The following is an 18,441-nucleotide window of genomic DNA, read 5'->3' as shown; positions in this document are numbered from 1 at the left end:
TCTCAGGGTTTCGATTTTGAACTGTTCACATCACAATGGATGTTTGAGCAGTTTTGAATTGTTCATAGCTACTTTATTCCGCTGTTCCTAAAAGTGGAGAAAATTCGATAATTCTCATGAACAGGAGAATAAAAGGCTTTGTTTAGCATTTTCATTTTCAGTAATTTTGACAAGCTGTTGCTGCAGATTCACAAGATATTGAGGAAATTGATAAGGAATAATCAACGGAGAAGGGAAACGAAAAAAAAAAAAAATGCAAACCTCAAAAAACATGAAACAGTAAGCTCCTAAAAGTTCTTACAGAAGATAGACACAAGAAGAGTAAAAAAAAATTATATTTCAGTAAAACTGAAATACCCGAATAACTGAATTAGAAGATTTGTGTTCCTGTTCATCAGTCAGTTGACGAAAATGTCGAATGAGCTATTTTATAAACCCATATTGAGCACAATATCAACAGAAATATAAACAAAAATATATTCGCTATCACACTTCGCAGTATGAGGCTACTTAGAACTGCTATCAGAATAAAGCGTTACAAGGAACACCAAACTTGTGTGTTCGCGTGTTCCTTATATAATACTGAAAGATAATATGTAAATAGGGTTTCAGCTGTTGTCAGTCATGGTAAGTCTCTTTATATCAAGATAAATTTTTTAATAACAACTTCTTTATTATTGTACTTCATCGGTTTCTGAGGCAAAGTGCTGAAAACTCACAGAATATGGTGAAAGATGTGAGATGCCAGGCAAAATCAAAGGCTTAGACAAAAAGAAAGATTTTTGGTGGATGGAAAAATTGGAGAAAGATGTCAGGTGTCTTGTGTGACCGCAGAATCAACATAAAGGTTAAACGAAGAGTGTAAAAGACAGTGAGACCAGCTTTGATGTATGGAGCAGAAACATGGCCGGTAAAGAGATTGCAAGAGAAACATTGGATGCGGTAGAGGTGGAAATGCTCAGATGAATGTGTGGAGTAACAAAAATGGAGAGGATCAAAAATGAAAGAATAAGAGGAACTAACTAGAGTCGTAGAACTATCAAAGAAGGCCCAGGGAAGAAGACTGCAGTGGTATGGCCATGTGATGAGAAGGGGTGAGACATATGTAGGGGGGAGATGGAGAGGAAGAACGAAGAAGCTAAGAAGGTGGATGGATGTAGTTCAAGAAGATGCGAGAGACGAGCAATTGTCTGAGGGCGATGTGTTTGACCAAGCCAGGTGGAGGAGGAAAGCTGTCAGAAACATCGACCCCGACTCAGAAGTGGGGAAACATGCCTAGAAAGATTTCGATATTAGTGCAGCTGTTAAGGTGAGGGCGAGCGGGGAAAAGGGACGTAGAGGCAAACAGAGAACGTCCCGAGATAACCCCAAAGAGATTGTTCGGTCTGGGAATAAGTGCTTTGGAAATAACCTAAAATCCTGAATAAAAAAGAATGTTAAACCTCATTTTCCTTTTATTGCTTGAGCCTAAACACCGCGGTTGAAATTTGAAAATAAACAAAAACACACACACACACGCAGATAAATCAGAGATGCATCTGAGTTTAGTCTTCTTCAGGATGAGATTAAGTTAAACAGTATATTATCCTTTTGGGAGTTGGCGAAAAAAAAGGACTGTGTAAGGCTCATCATTTTACACGCAGATCCAGCCATCATGGCATTTTCGGCGACCGCTATCACGTAATCTGAAATTCCGCCTCATATTCAGTCTTTTCCATTTCTAGACCACAGACTCAGTCACAGTCGCTCAACATTATTCTTTTATGAGAGGTTTCTTCCATCCAAAATATTTTGTTATACAACAGTGATAACAATGAAACTAAAACCTTTCAAAGGAGAGAGGTAGAAATCAGTTTTTTTAAATAGGAATGTCTTCATATTTTGAAAGTCAATAGGAAGCCACACCACAATGTACTTCATTAAATTGTTACAGAGCAAGTATTTTATAGAGCATAAATCATGTATCTTGATTTGGCATTCTAAGGTCAAAAGCCTCAATCATACACATGTGATTGTTTTTACGTTCATCTTAATTTAGCAGACTATATCATGGTGATCTGTAGTAAAAATCACTCCTGAAATTTTATTGTCATAAATACACATTTTATGCCTCTGACTGGTCCATTCTTCTGCAGCAGTTACCAGTGAAGAAATGGTTCTCACTTCAGTTATAGAGTTTTTTTTTGCTCTAACCTAACCTAACCTAACCTCTCTCTCTCTCTCTCTCTCTCTCTCTCTCTCTCTCTCTCTCTCTCTCTCTCTCTCTCTCATCTGGCCGCGATAATTTCCAAATTTACGCTTCATCAACTGATGAAGAATTTCCGTGGCTACCCCGAATCTTTGGCAAGAAAATACTGTGACGTCATGGACACGGCACAGTCTTGTGAGACAGGTACCTAGGGAAGTTTCCACTTGCTGCAAAGTACTGCGATGTCACTGACATATCTCGATCTGGCGTGATAGAGGTATAAGGAATCCCTTGACACAGGATGATTTGTTCTTAATAGAAAGGAACGTATTTATATACATTGGTGAATTATTTTCGAAAGAAAGGGGAAATTTGGATTAACAATGATCTGATACCTACAGTACATTCTGTTGATGATTTATTTTCAGTTTATTATATATATTATTATATTATATATATATATATATATATATATATATATAAATTATATATATTATATTATATTATATATATACATATTTCAATTTGTTTATTAAAAATATGCATATTTTGTATATTACGTTATATATATATATATATATATAATATTATATAAATATATGTATATATATTGTATGATAAATTCAAAATAAGTTCGTATGTATATCATCAACAGAGTGTAGGTATTAAGAGATCATGAGTAATCCAAATATTATATAAAAATTTATATATATACATACTTGTGTGTGTGTGTGTATTATATAGTAAATGAAAAATGGATAGCTATTCATATCATCAGCAGAATGTAGTTATTAGATCATGGTTAATCCAGATTTACCATTTCTTTTAAAGATAGTTCTTCAGCGTATTGGAAATGGTTCCCTTCCGTTGATAAAAAAAAACAAAAATTCCTTATTTTTAATATATATACAGTATATATATATATATAATTATTTATATATATATATATATATATATATATATATATATATATATATATATATATATATATATATATATATATTATAGTCAATATGGTCACATCTGCCATAGAGATATATATATATATATATATATATATATATATATATATATATATATATATATATATATATATATATATATATATTATATATATATATATATATATATATATGTATATATATATTTTTATGTTAACTATTCCACTTTCCTCACACAGTAGTATTTGGAAAAGCGTATCTCTGCAAGCCTCTCATTCGGATGAAGAATAAATAAAGAAACTTTAACATTCCATGACATAGGGATCCACCCCGAGCACAACAGAGTCCGTCAACTGTGCGCTAAAGCTAACCAACTTTGCCCCGTTAAGGGGGGTAGTCCCGTCGGTTCATCTCAAGTGGTGCACTGTAGGCATTACTTAAGGGACTTAGCAGCGTCCCTTCGGCCCATAGCTGCGTCCTCTTTCATTCCTTTTACTGTAGCTCCGTTCATGTTCTCTGTCTTCCATCCGACTTTCCACTCTCTCTAACGAATGTTTCACAGTGCAGCTGCTTTGAGGTTTTGCTCCTGTTAACAACTTTCAGACCTTTTTACTGGAAGTTTCCATTTCAGCGCTGAATGACCTCATAGGGCCCAGCGCTTGGCCTTTGGCCTAAAATCTACATTCTATTCAGTTCTAGCCCACTTTGCCACCTAGAGGAATAGAAACCAGATCAGCTGATGCATTCATATATCTGTCGAGCTCGGATACATTTTACTAAAGCTGACTAGTCCCATTTGTTTCGTCGTACCGTAGTGGTCTTTCAGTTGTTGCATTTTAGGCTGATGCTTAATCATACTGAAGGGAAGTGTGAGGATGTTGAGAAGTTAAAATGTCATTGCGTCTATCAAAACTACTTATATACCTGGTAAAAGTGTTCATCTATTTGTAATTTTATAATTTTGATAGCCACAGTGATATAAAACTTAGGAAAAATAAGTGAATTTCAAAATGTTCAAAGAAGCTGAGAAGTTAAAAAGGTCGTCGTGGCCTTTAGAAATATACACAGGTCTTGTAACTGTAGAAATGAATAACATTCAGACTGGTTCACTAGAACTATTTTAAGTCATCACCAAATAGACTTCAGTGCCAGTTATCAAGAGAGAGAGAGATGTTATACTTTAAAGATTCAATATCTGTTTCAATGTATCTTTTTTTTCTGTCACTTTTACATGGTTACTTAATTTTTTTCTATGTGTCTTTTGTATGAAGGAAATCGGAATGAAGAAGATCACATGATACTAGTGACATACTAGAAAATCAAATTCCCACTATAATAATACTTGTCACCAAAAGTGGAGAACCAATTTCTAATTGTTTGCTAATCACTTTATTTATACTTCTTTCCGTAAAACAGTAAGTACTGAGAAATGTCAGGTAGTCTACTTTTTGGCAAGGCACTCCGAGATGGGCAAGAAATAGCCCAGTGATGAACCGAACACGTCACACTGGCCAAGCGTTCTACCGGGTATATATAAGAAGAAACTGCCCAAGGGTGCCAGTATCAAGAGTAACTCAAACGAAAGAACATTCCGACTTCTCTCAAAGGTGTCTCATCTTGGGAACAACACAGTTGTCTGTTGTACAGTGCAGGTATTCGGACACAAAGACATAATCTCTACCGTTAAGAAATGGCCCCAGTTCATAATGTCAGCTCTTTCTCCGTCGCTTCCACGTCGCCAGCTTCCTCTTCATCTTTCTCGAAAGTGATAAAAAGCGGTGACTTCAGAAGAGAGCCAAGTGAAGGCGAAGACAGACTTCATTCGGTCACTTCCAAGGGAGTTTCCTTCAGCGACTCTCTCTTCGAAAATGCCCGAGAGCGATTCCACCACAAAGTCAGGAGAATTCTCGACGACTGGGATATGACGGGAGGCATTGACGATTCTTGGTTCGGCAAAGAAGCCATTTTCAGAAGGGAATTCGACCCTGAAAGAGTCAATGAGCATTCCGGTGAATCTGAAGAGAACGTTTACGCTGCCATTTCCGAAAATGGCGATTATGAGGTAAGATTTTTACTTCATTTGAACCACTGCTTGAACAGCTTTACATTAACGCACACATGTACGCAATATCACCCTCTTGTGACTACAGCAATCTTATAATAATTTCCTCCACAGATCAGGATGGACATCGTTAAAATGAGGCTGAAGGACGTCAGAGTAAGAGTGAGTGGCCAAAGGCGTGTGGTGGTTGAGGGATCGAAGCTTGAAGAACGAGAAATGACACTGTGTCGCCATTCGCAGAGGAGAGTCCTTTATCAGTTCTCCTTGCCAGACGACGCCAAGATGGACGCCATCTCCGCCACTTTCTCCTGCGATGGAACTCTCATCATCAGTATTCCTACTACAAAGGTCAGTCATTTCTATGATAAATACAAATTTCGAGGTGGTGAAGACTGTATTTCTATGTAATATTTCCTGGAATTGGTAATAAGGAAAATCCCTTTGTGCACTTACAGGTTATCGTCTATGAAAAAAGTGGAAGCAGTTTCGAAAAGGACAAGCAACAAACCATCCATTCAGAAACGAGAAACTCTCGACACTACTCGACTGTCGCTCACCAAAACGTCCTGGAATCATCCCAAGGCAGTACAATGCTAGTAAAAGAGAAGGAGAAAGAATCCCAACAGCTGTGTAGAAACAAGAATAATTGCATTTCAGAAATGGAAAAATCCAATTCCGTTTTCCAGACAAGAGCTTCTGATGTTACTTGTGCTTCTGATTCTTCAGCTGAGGCTTTGATCTCAGATGGTCATTTGCAAAAAGACGGAAGATCAAAGGAGATCATCATTCCCATCAGGATGGTGGAATCAGACGACATAGCCGAGAGAAGTCAGGAGATGGCCTGTTCTAATGAATCAGAGAATGCTCAAGCAGCAGCAAGCAGTTATCCTCTACGTATAGGCAAAATAATCATCACGCGTCAGTCGGTTCAGAAGCTACCCTTTCCACTCAGGCTGAGAAATCAATCGTCCAGCAAAGACAAACTCAGAAACAGGTATTTCGATGACGTCTTTCTTGCCCATTTTATATTGATTACTTTATTTTCAAGAATCAGAGCTAAAACATTCGTAACAAAATATTTTACCTTCAGCAAATAACATTTTTGGTAAAATTCCTTTTCTTCCTGTTTGATGAACATGTTAATGAACTTTTCATGCAATTTGTGCTGTTTCTTTCACAGAGCTTGGCAGCAACGGAAACGCTCTCAAAAACCAGCAATGAAGAATTATTACTGGAAAATGGGATTACTATGAATGGTCACAGGAACGAAGATCATCAAACTCTCACGGTTACTACCACTGACACTGAGACAAGTGACAGAAAACATATGGTCACAGAAGAACTTCACGGCTTAAGATATCAGACGACCGTCTCAATCCATGTGAAAAAGTTTGCTGCGATAAGATACAACTGGTCGATGAAATGACGACTGCATGGGATGCACATGATTCAGAGGGTCATTCTACTGGTTCTCATGTGGAAGGAAAGCAAAGCCATGACTCTGATGAAATGCATACAAAATCTCTCGCTTCAGATAGTTCTGTCACCCTGGAAATCAGAGAAAAGGGCAGTTTTCTTGAGGATCTACACTTTGTCTCCGTGAGGGAAGCCATGACTTCTGCACTTCATGAAATCTTATCTAAATACATTGCAGTGCCTTCAGATGACGATTTACTAGGTTCCTACAGGCAGTTGCAGGAACAAAATGCAGTGAAACACAGTGAAACTCTTTCAATAACTCAAGAAGACGATACTCATTATAAGGTACAAATACATGTTAAGGTCTAAATTTTCTTGAATTACTGTGGCTTTTTTAGTAATATCTTCTTAATCAGTTAAAATTAAAATGAAACTTAAAATTGGTAGCTTTTATTTTTAAAAACAATTATACCCACAGATCGTCATTGATGTCTGCTCCTTGAGAAGAACTGGAATTGCTGTGTTCCTGCGGAACAGAAACGAAATCCACATCGTGGGGCAACCACTACAACATGAGAGTGACTGTCAAGTCTCAGAGTTGTCAAAATGTTTTGCTCTTCCAGAGGACATATCCTCTGTGGATACATCAACATCCTTATCTTCTGACGGGTTTCTGATGATTACTGTTGTGAAAAAGGTATTTTAAACAATTTGCCACAAAAGTCTAAGTACATGAAATACATTCCAGTAATACTACAGTAGTTATTTGTTTTGATAACTATAGAGTCCAGAACTACAGTTTTCCCTTAGCTAATTAACTTAATTTACTAGTACTTTATTCTCTAACATCCATCAGTGTGTTCGGTTACTGAATGTACGTTGATAAATATATACTAAATTCTTGATATTATTACATGTATGTTCAATTATCTTTCAAATTATCTTACAGGGAAACTCAAACGATAATGGCAAAACAGGATTTCTTACTGCAGTGAGAGATGATTCCTTTGAAACTAGAAGGCAGACTTTGACCACCGAGTCATCCGCTTCCAGTCAATCTACTGTTGTCCATGAAGGACATCTCGCTGAACCTCATTCTTCTTCACAATTTAAGGAAAAGGATACTTTGACTGAACGAGGTTTTTCTTCTACTTCAGATCAAATGTCAACAAACCTTAAGAATTCTTGTACCTCGATATCTCTTTTGGGACTCAAGAAGGTAATATTTTGCTTTTTTGTACTTTAGTGATAATAAAATAAACTGATCAAAATTTAATGAAATGCTAACCTTGCATCTTGTATGCCATCGATGTTAATCATAAAAACAATCTCTTCTTGCAGGAACTGCCATGTAGCACTGCAGAGCACGAATCAGAAACAACAAAAAGTCCGTCAGTATTAGGAAATTCGATTTCAAGTGAATACAGTGAAACAACTGCCTTCGTAAGTGCAACTGATGCAACTTCAGTAGAAATTCAAGAGGAACAGAAACCAAATGACATTTCGTTACTTGAGGCAACCTTCATAGGAAATGAAAATTCAGGTGAATGTCGTGAAAACAGTACTTACACAGAACAGACCGAGGAATATCAACAGTATACGACAGGAACTTCCAAAGGTGTAGAATCAGAAAAGGAGGCTGATACATCAGTGAACTCGTTGTCATTCGTTGACCAGAACTTTGACGCAAATGATTTAGAGTCAGGCTCATCTGTTATTGAAGAAACCAGCGAGGAAACTTCCTCCGTCGACAATTGCATCGTTCTCAATGTCCAGGGAAAAGGACTCTTCGATGAAGACATTTTCTTCCAAAATATTCGTCATAAACTGCAGACGAAGGAAAAGAAATTTAGGAAAGTAATTTTATCTGTCTTCCACTGATGTGAGGATTTGAGTACGGAAGAGAATTTGTCTTCCATCGACGATGGAGAGTATTAGTAAAAATAGGCTATTCTTTTTTGTGTTCGATATTGTCACATTTATGGTGAAAAAGTAGTGCGAAAGAAATAGTGACAATTATTAAAGTACTAATCTTCTGAATGACCAGTTTTAACGTCCATCTCATACTCTGCAGATCACCGATGTCATCTGAATGTTCAATCCTTGCTTCATCAAAGGCTCTGCAGTGACGGATAGAGCAGAGTACGGTGATGTCAAAACTTTTTAAACGGTTGGTTTACCTTGTGGATTGATGGAATCTGCACACTGTGCATGACTTGAGGATGGTTATGGTTCAGTAGTTGTAAAAAATGGATCTGAGTTATATATCTTTATTCCTGAAATATGGTACAAAAATGCAATAGTGGTTCGATATTAACGAGTTTCAATTTACATCTCAGGTTACTATTGTTACTGAAAGAATAAGTATGACGATACATCTCAAAATTGGTGACGATGAAAATTATGGAGGAAGGGATAGTGACAAGTGTAGAAAATCAGCAACATATTCAGACAGCAAGGACTTTACGCAGTCTGTGAAATCAGAACTTCATGTGATGTGACACCTCTGCACAGACCAAGAACTGAACACTTTTGTCTGCTGAAGTAAATTGCCTCTCAGGGTTCAGTTTTTCAACCAACAATGATACTAATCCAGAGACAACAGAGGTAATCATAGTTCTCGATGGAACCATCAATCTTTATTTGGGGCTACTTACTCAGTAAACCAGAAATGTCACACAAAGTAGATGCTACATTGGTTATTGAGTATTATTTTGAAGGATTGCAGTTTTTTTTTTCTATTATTGATGAAGATATCTGCTGATGTTTTTAGGGGATGCCTTCGTGTAAGTTCAACTGATGCAACTTCAGTACAACTTGAGGACATTTCATTACTTAATTGAAAATTCATGAATGTTGTGAAAACAACTGACCGAGGAGAATCAACAATATGATTGAAACTCGTAAAGCTTGTAGAATCAAAGAGCTCTCAGTGAACTCGTTGTCATTCATTGACCAGAACTGAAGCAAATGATTCAGAGTCAGCCTGATTTGTGATTGAAGAAAACCAGCAAGGAAACTTCCTCCATCGGTGATCCAGGAAAAGACTCGATGAAAATTTTCTTCCAAAATATTTCATAAACTGCAGACGAAGAAAAGAAATTTTTATCCAGAGGAAGAGATTTGGGAATTTACCTTGAATGGGATGAGAATCAGATTCACTCCCATCGATGATGAGATCAGTTTATGGTAAGTATTAGGTAGAAAATACTGTTACTTTATGTGTGATATCTCACATTTTATGGTGAAAAAGGAAAGGCGTGACTTAGCACTAAATCAGTCATATGAAAACTGAATGTGTAATTGCAGTTTTAACGTTTCTCATACTTGCAGGTTGCATGTCAGTAAATATCTGAATGGATCTTGAGTTATAATATACTGCGAGGTTCCGATGATGTCAAAACCTTCTCTGGTTTACCTGGCGGGATGATGGTGCACAAATCTCTGAAATAGTCAAATTATGGACAGTGGTTCCAAATTCATATAACAATGGTTCAAATTCATATAACGAGTTTCTCAATTTACATCTCACAGGTTACTACTGCTGTTACTGAAAGAATAAGTATGGACGATACATCTCAAATCTGTATTGGTGACGATGAATGTCCTGATTATGGAGGAAGGATGCAGTGTACAAGTGTAGAAACCATCAGCAACATCGATTCAGACAGCAAGGACTTCATGCAGTCTGTGAGGGATGGACACAGAACTTCATGTGATGTGGACACCTCTGCACAGACCAAGAGATCTGCGGAACACTTTTTGTCTGCTGAAGTAAATTGCCTCTCAGGGTACATCCACGACTCTCTCACTGCTGCCCATTCAACCAACAATGATACTAATCCAGAGACAACAGAGGTAATCATAGTTCTCGACCTTTTTTCTCTTTAATTACATGGAACCATCAATCTTTATTTAGCTACATATACCAGTAACCAGAAATGTCACACAAAGTAGATGCTACATTAAGTTATTGAGTATTATTTTTGAAGGCATTGCAGTTTTTTTTTACTATTATTGATGAAGAGGCTCAAATCTTAACCGCTGATGTTTTTCAGGATGCCTTCGTAAGTTCAACTGATGCAACTTCAGTACAAATTCAAGAGGAACAGAAACCAAATGACATTTCATTACTTGAGGCAACCTACATAGGAAAGGAAAATTCAAGTGAATGTTGTGAAAACAGTACTTACACAGAACGGACCGAGGAGAATCAACAGTATACGACAGGAACTTCCAAAGCTGTAGAATCAGAAAAGGAGACCGATACATCAGTGAACTCGTTGTCATTCATTGACCAGAACTTGGAAGCAAATGATTCAGAGTCAGCCTTATCTGTGATTGAAGAAACCAGCAAGGAAACTTCCTCCATCGATAATTGCATCGTTCTCAATGTCCAGGAAAAAGGACTCTTCGATGAAGACATTTTCTTCCAAAATATTCGTCATAAACTGCAGACGAAGGAAAGGAAATTTTTATCCAGAGGAAGAGATTTGTCTTCCATTCATGACGATTTCAGCGACGAAGAGAATCTGAGTCTTCTGAATGACCAGGATGAGAATCAGACATTCACTTCCATCGATGATGGAGATCAGTTTATGGTAAGTATTAGGTAGAAAAATACTGGTTATTCTTTTATGGTGTTCGATATTGTCACATTTTATGGTGAAAAAAGTGAAAAGGAAATAGTGACAATTATTAAAGTACTAAATCAAAATTACATGAAAACTGAATGGTAATTCAGTTTTCAGTTTTAACGTCCATCTCTATACTTGCAGATCATCATGCATGTCAGTAAATATCTGAATGTGAAAGAGATGCAACTTGAGGTAATTGACAGTAATGCGGTGCTCATCAAAGGCTCTGCAGTGACGGATGGAGCAGAGTACGGTGATGTCAAAACCTTTTCTAAACGGTTGGGTTTACCTGGTGGGATTGATGTGGAATCTGCACACTGTGTGATCTCTGAGGATGGCGTCTTAGTAGTTGCTTTCTCCAAGGTTAGTCAAATTATGGATTTGAGTTATATATCTTCCTCATTCCTGAAATATGGTACAGAAGTATACACACAATGGTTCAAATTCATATAATGATTTTCTGAATTTACATTTCACAGGTTACTTCTGCTGCTACTAAAAGAATAAGTATGGACGATACATCTCAAATCTGTATTGGTGACGATGAATGTCCTGATTATGGAGGAAGGATGCAGTCTACAAATGTAGAAGCCATCAGCAACATCGATTCAGACAGCAAGGACTTCATGCAGTCTATGACATATGGACACAGAGCTTCATGTGGTGTGGACACTTCTGCACAGACCGAGAGATCTGCCGAAAATAATTTGTCTGCTGAAGTAAATTGTCTCTCAGGGGACATCCACGACTCTCCCACTACTGGTCATTCAACCAACAATGATACTAATCCAGAGACAATAGAGGTAATCATAGTTCTCGATCTTTTTTCTTTATTTACATGGAATCATCAATTTTTATTTAGCTACATATACCAGTAACCAGAAGTGTCACAGAAAGTAGATGTTGCATTAAGTTATTGAGTATTATTTTTGAAGGCATTGTAGTTTTTTTACTGTTACTGATGAAGAGGCTCAAACCTTAATCGTTGACGTTTTTCAGGATACATCTGATGCCTTGGATGTTGGGCCCAAGTTTGATGAGAGATGTGTAGGTGCATTAAGTGTCCAAGGGTCCAACGAAAATGAGAAAATCCATATTTGGAATACATCATGTGAACTAGGTCAGACATTACAAAGAGGTCTTGATAATGTGGTTAATGTTCCAAGTTTTGATTCACATAAGATGGAGGACTCAACCATAGAAGATTTCTGCGATACCTTTAACACGGAGACAGCATCTTGCTTCATTGCTGACTCTTCACTGAGAATCTCAGAAAAGGTAAGAAATTTGCTTTCATTTTGTACTGACATTTTCATGAGCATCTGCATTGTAAAAAAAAGTTGCTTATCCATTGTTAGACATTTACATGAACAATAACTTACATGAAAACTATTCTGATGTTACAGGAAAAGGCAACAAGTTCAGCTGAAGAAACTTCGGCAAATGAGAAAACTCTGATGAAGGAAAGAAGAGAAGACGATTTCTCCGATTCCATAGGTGGAAATGATTTAAGGGAGATGGAAGAAAATATTAATACCACATCCTTCAAAAATATTACTCTTTCATCATTTCAAGCAGAACAACAAAGGTCTGCCAGTGACTATGAAGAGAATCAGGTTATGAGTAGCAGAGCAAACGATAGGATGCTAGTGAGAAAGGATTCAAATGAATCAGCAGGTGACCTCGAACATCAAAATGAGCTGCAGACATTCTCATATGTAGCTCAGAAGGCCGTGAAGGGATACTTTTGCCCTGAAAACTACGTCACCTTGAAAGTTCAAGAAAAGGGACTCTTTGCTGAAGATACTTTCTTTGAAAGTGCTCGTCGTCACTTCCTGGTGGCACGGGGAGAAACTTTGCCCAAGTTAGCCAGTCTGCCTTCTGTTAGTGGTGAACCGACCAACACCAAGAAACTGTATTGCATAGATCATCTAGATGAAAACAAAGTAGCTGCTTTCATCGAGGACGAACAATATTGCTTGGTAGGCTTAACTGGTTATGTACAGTATATTTTCCATGAACAGACGATGTACCTTTTCTGTTGTACTGATAAATATCTGATACCAACAATGTTGGACATTTGGTATCACTCTAATGATGAGTGAGGTTTCCAGATGATTAGTAATTAATTTTTTCTTTCAGATCATCTTAGATGTCAGCTGCTATTTGGAGAAAGAAATGGTCAAGGTTTCAGTTATAGAGGAAAAGGAATTGTCGGTTGAATATTCTTGTGCAGCAAGTGACAGTGAGCTGGAATTTATGAATACCTTTTCTACGAGATTGGTTTTACCAAGTGGTATTGACTCAGAATCAGGACTTTGTGGAATTTCTTCTGATGGAATTCTTACAGTCAAATTTTCTAAACAGGTAAACAACTGAAGGAATTCTTGTATAACATGATATTTATTTGTTACTCATAGAAGCTATTATTTCTGTGAAAAATATACCTTTAGTTTCTTACTTTAAATGCAACCCCATCAACTGAGTTTTCTCTTTTTTCCAGAAACATGCCGGTTGTAATAAAGAGGAACGGAGGGAGGATGAAGGTGTAACACAACACTGGCTTAATGAAGAGCAAAATCTCGCTAATACGACAAATTTCTTCCAGAACAGAGACTATATCTCTTCAGAGGCCAAATCTGATATTTTAGTTGTTGGTGATTCCAAAGAGTTATCCAACAAGACTTTCTCAAGATTCAAGATCCATTCTGATTCCTCTGACATCCAAGAACACAACAGCATCAACGTCACAATGCTCCCGTTTATCAAGAGAGGACATTTCTTCCAGGATTCTTTCTTCACTGAGGCTCACCGGCTTCTGCAAGTGGCAATAAAGAGAGTCCTTCTGCAATGCTCTAAAGGAGAGACATGCAGACATTCAAGCGACATCAAGACTTATAAATGCCTGCGAAAGCAGAATCCTACTTGGCAGAATCAGGCTTTCCATGCTGAAGAAGACCAGTACAGCTGCAACGTAAGAATTTTCTTTTTACATTGGTTCCTCAATCTCAGTATTTCAAACATAATCAAGCTTAGGTAAGCTATTGTAAAACAAAATAATGATAATAAAAAATATCTGTAAAGTAATAACTGTTTAATATTTTTTTTTCACAACAGGTACTGTTAGATACAGAAAGCCTTAGTGAAGGATCAACGATGGTCTATGTGATGGAAGGGACGAAACTTGTCATTGAGAATCAGCTACAGATGAAAGTGGGATCATCCTCACTTTCTCTTCAGACCTGCAGGAGATCCTTTTCTCTCCCACCAAACGTTGACATTAATGAAGCGACTTCAGCTCTGTCTTCAGATGGACTTCTTTACATCGTGTTTTCAAAGAGAGACATTCCATAGATAAGAACATTAAGAATAAATTGGCAACATTCAAAACTCTGATTTTAATAGAAAGTATCTGCATGTATAACAAGTTTTATAGAACAAATTTTTCTGCGCTTTTATTTATGATATGAAAATCTTACATATTTTGGATATTTTTATTTTTTGCTCAATAAACATTGTCTTATTTTAAGAATTCCTTCTTACCTACGTATAGAGGACATTCTCATGAAATTACAGTTTATATTATTGAGTTTTAATTTTGACATTCTCCTAAAATCTGCAAGAAAAAAAGAGGGTTTTGTAGATAATACCATAGAGAGAAAATAAAAGAGAAGTATTTCAGCAATTTCAAAATATATTTTGTAAAAACTAAGAAATGGAAGGACCTTAAGGAGGCAGTTTAAATATATTTAGGAGCCATGTTTTACCAAAGAAAAGCATAAGCAATACTAATAATTTCGTTCAGTTTTCTGGGAAACCGGATATCATGAGATACATATACATTTATGTGCAATTTAGCAATAGAATTGCAGATTAGCTTTAGTACAGGTTTCGGAACCAAAGGTTGGATTGTTTCAAATGATTGACGTATATGACATTGTGCCTAAAGATAAATCTCTCGCACGTTGCATATTCTTATATACCCCGAAGGGGGGTTAGTGCCATCAGCGCACTTCATGCGGTGCACTGTAGGCATTACTTAAGGTTCTTTGCAGCGTGCCTGCGGCCCCTAGCTGCAACCCCTTTCGTTCCTTTTACTGTACCTCCTTCCATAGTCTCTCTCTCTTCCATCTTACATTCCACCCTCTCCTAACAATTGATTCATAGTGCAACTGCGAGGCTTTCCTCCTGTTACACCTTTCAAACCTTTTACTGTCAATTTCCGTTTCAGCACTGAATGACCTCATAGGTCCCAGTGCTTGGCCGTTGGCCTAAATTCTATATTCAATTCAATTCAATTCATATTCTTATATATTCTTTAAAACGGACGGAAAGGAGATTATACACTTACAGATTTTATTTTATATTAGGGAATGAATAAATTCGTCATTACTGAAGCTGAAACTGTAATTTTTCCCGTCGGACGGAGACTGTGCTGTGGTCAAAGTAAAGGCAGAATCTTTCATGCCAAAGCCTCGCCAAGAACACGAACTTTATCAAGAACAAAGGCTTTGTTATCTCTACAGGAGGGGGTGGAAGACTCGTTAGTATTTCACACAGATGTGAAGGACAAAATTCTTTTGTTTTAAACATCACAGGACAGAGTAACTCCAATATGAAATTTCTTCCAGAGGTCGTTCTTGTCGTCTCGTAATTTCGCACGAAACTAGGCTCCCCCGTAGGGGGCTAGTGCCGTCAATACACCTCAGCATGGTGCACTGTAGGCATTACTTGAAGTTCTTTGCAGCGTCCCTTCGGCCTCCAGCTGCAACCTCTTTCATTCATTTACTGTATCTCCGTTCATGTTCTCTTTCTTCCTACTGACTTTCCACCCTCTGTAACAATTGTTTCATAGTGCGGCTGCGAGGTTTTCCTCCTTCCACACCTTTCAAACCTCCTTACTGTCTATTTCTTTTTCAGCGCTGAATGACCTCGTGGGCCCAAGCGCTTGGCCTTTGGCCTAAATTCTATATTCCATTCCACGAAACTAGAGGCAGCTTCATTTCGACCCCGTAGGGGGGTAGCGCCGTCAGTGCACCTCATGCGGTGTGCTGTAGGTATTACTTAAGGTTCTTTGCAGCGTCCCTTCGGCCCCCAGCTGCAACTCCTTTCGTTCCTTTTACTGTGCCTCCTTTCATATTCTTTCTTCCATCTTACTTTCCACCATCTCCTAACAATTGATTCATAGTGCAACTGCTTTGAGGTTTTCCTCCTGTTACACCTTTCAAGCCTTTTACTGCCGTGCGTCTGGCACCGCTGTTGGTGCTAACAATACAAGCCACCACCGGGCCGTGGCTAAGAGTTTCATACAGTTTAATACGCTTTACAGAAAACTCGATTGCGCCGAAGAAACTTCGGCGCACTTTTTTACTTGTTTTTGTATAGTCATGAGGGACGGAATCTGTTTCATCTCTTGGAGACAGGAGGCGACCACGGAGTTGAGGGGTAGTGTCGTCAGTGCACCTCACGCGGTGCACTGTCGGCATCACTTAAGGTTCTTTGCAGGGTCTCTTCGGCCCTTATCTGCAACCCCTCTCATTCCTTTTCCTGTACCTCCATTGATATTCTCGCTTGCTATCCATTGCGAGGTTTTCCTCTTGTTACTTTTCAAACCTTTCTACTCCCGATTTCCGTTTCAGCGCTGTGTGGTCTCATAGGTCCCAGCGCTTGGCCTTTGGCCTAAATTCTATATTCCTTCTTATCCCAGCCTGGTAGTGGGCTACCGTTAGTGCAGATTTTATGCGTCTAGTCTACTCTGGCAAAGTAGAGCCATGCTGTCAAACTGTGAATATTACCGAGTCTTAATTGCCGTTGGGTAGTCTAGTATCCACAGTAGCCCACTAAGCAATAACTTGATGTTACTCAGTAAAATCTGCTGACAAGTAAATTGCAGCAAGTTGGAGGCGTTCTCCTTCCAGCAGGTTCTGTGACACCCACGGGCCCACCACTACTCACATAACACCATTGAATTGCTTGCTTTTGTGAGTCTTTTTGAGAGGCCGGTCTGCCTCTTCCTTTGGGCTTTGTCTTACTCGATGTTCCAGGAAACTTGTACTAGTTAAAGTCCAAGATTGGCAGTTCGTCGGGCTCCACGTCAGAAATAGAGTCTCTTAGTTATCATCCACTCCTTGTGTTATATATTTTCGGCTTAATTAGATGATGCTCAGGGCCAGATTTAGGCCGAATGATGCCCGGTAGTTAATGTAATACTATGAATAATGAATGCAGTACTGTGAATAGTAATATTTTTTATATAGTGTTTATTTTTCCACATCTGTTCCAGTGTCACTTGTTCAACTTCCCCGTGGGGGGAGGGTGCCGTTAGTGCACCACATGCGGTGCACTGTAGGCATTACTTAAGGTTCTTTGCAACGTCCATTCGGCCCCTAGCTGCAACCCCATTCATTCATTTGACTGTACCTCCCCTCATATTCTCTTACAACCAACTTATAACAATGGTCTCATAGTTCAACTGCGAGGTTTTTCTCCTGTTACGCCTTTAATTAAAGCCTTTTTACACTCGGTTTCCCTTTCAGCGCTGAATGACCTCATAGGCCCCAGCGCTATCCTGTGGCCTAAATTCTGCATTCTATTCCGTTCCCAAAGAAAAACTTGTGGTGTCATTTTCTCTCGGTGCCCGAAGCACTCGCTTAATACAGGCCTGACGATGCCCCCTCGATCTTCATTTGTTCTCCGTAGTTTCACACAGACGTGAAAGTAAATGAACCGTTTAAGGAAAAGTTACATCCTCGAAGAAAGTTAACCTTGAGTTTGGAGAAACTTCACTACCGTCAAGAGGAACCCTAATGTTGTCAGTTTACCCAATCACAAGCTTGCTTCCTTTTCCTTCCCGGCCCTCTCTCTCACTAACCCCGTAGGGGGTTAGTGCCGTCATTTGCACCTCATGCGGTGCACTGTAGGCATTACTTAAGGTTCATTGCAGCGTGCCTTAGTTGCAACCCCTTTCGTTCCTTTTACTGTACCTCCTTTCATATTCTCTTTTCATCCATCTGACTTTCCTCAGCCCTCTCCTAACCATTGATTCATAGTGCAACTGCTTTGCGAGGTTTTCCCCCTGTTACGGCTTTCAGACCTTTCACTGTCGATTTCCGTTTCAGCGCTGAATGACCTTCATAGGCCCCAGTGCTTGGCCTTTGGCCTAAATTCTATATTCAATTCAGTCCTCTCCCACTA

The 18,441-nt window shown here is 38.4% G+C and overlaps 3 protein-coding genes across 3 annotated transcripts; all 3 read left to right on the top strand.

The window, feature by feature from the left end:
• The first annotated feature begins 4,200 nt into the window (after positions 1 to 4,200).
• LOC136852297 (uncharacterized) lies at positions 4,201 to 6,530 on the top strand. Its single transcript, XM_067126799.1, has 4 exons — positions 4,201 to 5,191; positions 5,306 to 5,539; positions 5,647 to 6,185; positions 6,372 to 6,530. Exons 1-4 carry the CDS (start codon positions 4,820 to 4,822, stop codon positions 6,442 to 6,444), a joined length of 1,218 nt encoding a protein of 405 aa, XP_066982900.1. The 5' UTR covers positions 4,201 to 4,819; the 3' UTR covers positions 6,445 to 6,530.
• Positions 6,531 to 6,600: 70 nt separating this feature from the next.
• Positions 6,601 to 9,111, top strand: LOC136852164 (uncharacterized). The gene is made up of 5 exons (XM_067126605.1): positions 6,601 to 6,955; positions 7,089 to 7,307; positions 7,560 to 7,829; positions 7,952 to 8,467; positions 8,950 to 9,111. The coding sequence occupies exons 1-5, from the start codon at positions 6,614 to 6,616 to the stop codon at positions 9,109 to 9,111; spliced, it is 1,509 nt and encodes a 502-aa protein (XP_066982706.1). The 5' UTR covers positions 6,601 to 6,613.
• Positions 9,112 to 10,142: 1,031 nt separating this feature from the next.
• LOC136852296 (serine-rich adhesin for platelets-like) lies at positions 10,143 to 14,776 on the top strand. Its single transcript, XM_067126798.1, has 9 exons — positions 10,143 to 10,468; positions 10,669 to 11,211; positions 11,389 to 11,610; positions 11,727 to 12,050; positions 12,247 to 12,525; positions 12,654 to 13,229; positions 13,390 to 13,614; positions 13,751 to 14,221; positions 14,365 to 14,776. Exons 1-9 carry the CDS (start codon positions 10,175 to 10,177, stop codon positions 14,599 to 14,601), a joined length of 3,171 nt encoding a protein of 1,056 aa, XP_066982899.1. The 5' UTR covers positions 10,143 to 10,174; the 3' UTR covers positions 14,602 to 14,776.
• Positions 14,777 to 18,441: the final 3,665 nt, after the last annotated feature.

This window comes from Macrobrachium rosenbergii, chromosome 25 (genome assembly GCF_040412425.1).
Source record: "Macrobrachium rosenbergii isolate ZJJX-2024 chromosome 25, ASM4041242v1, whole genome shotgun sequence".
Classification (NCBI taxonomy): Eukaryota; Metazoa; Arthropoda; class Malacostraca; order Decapoda; family Palaemonidae; genus Macrobrachium; species Macrobrachium rosenbergii.
This window is presented reverse-complemented; position numbering and strand designations above follow the sequence as displayed.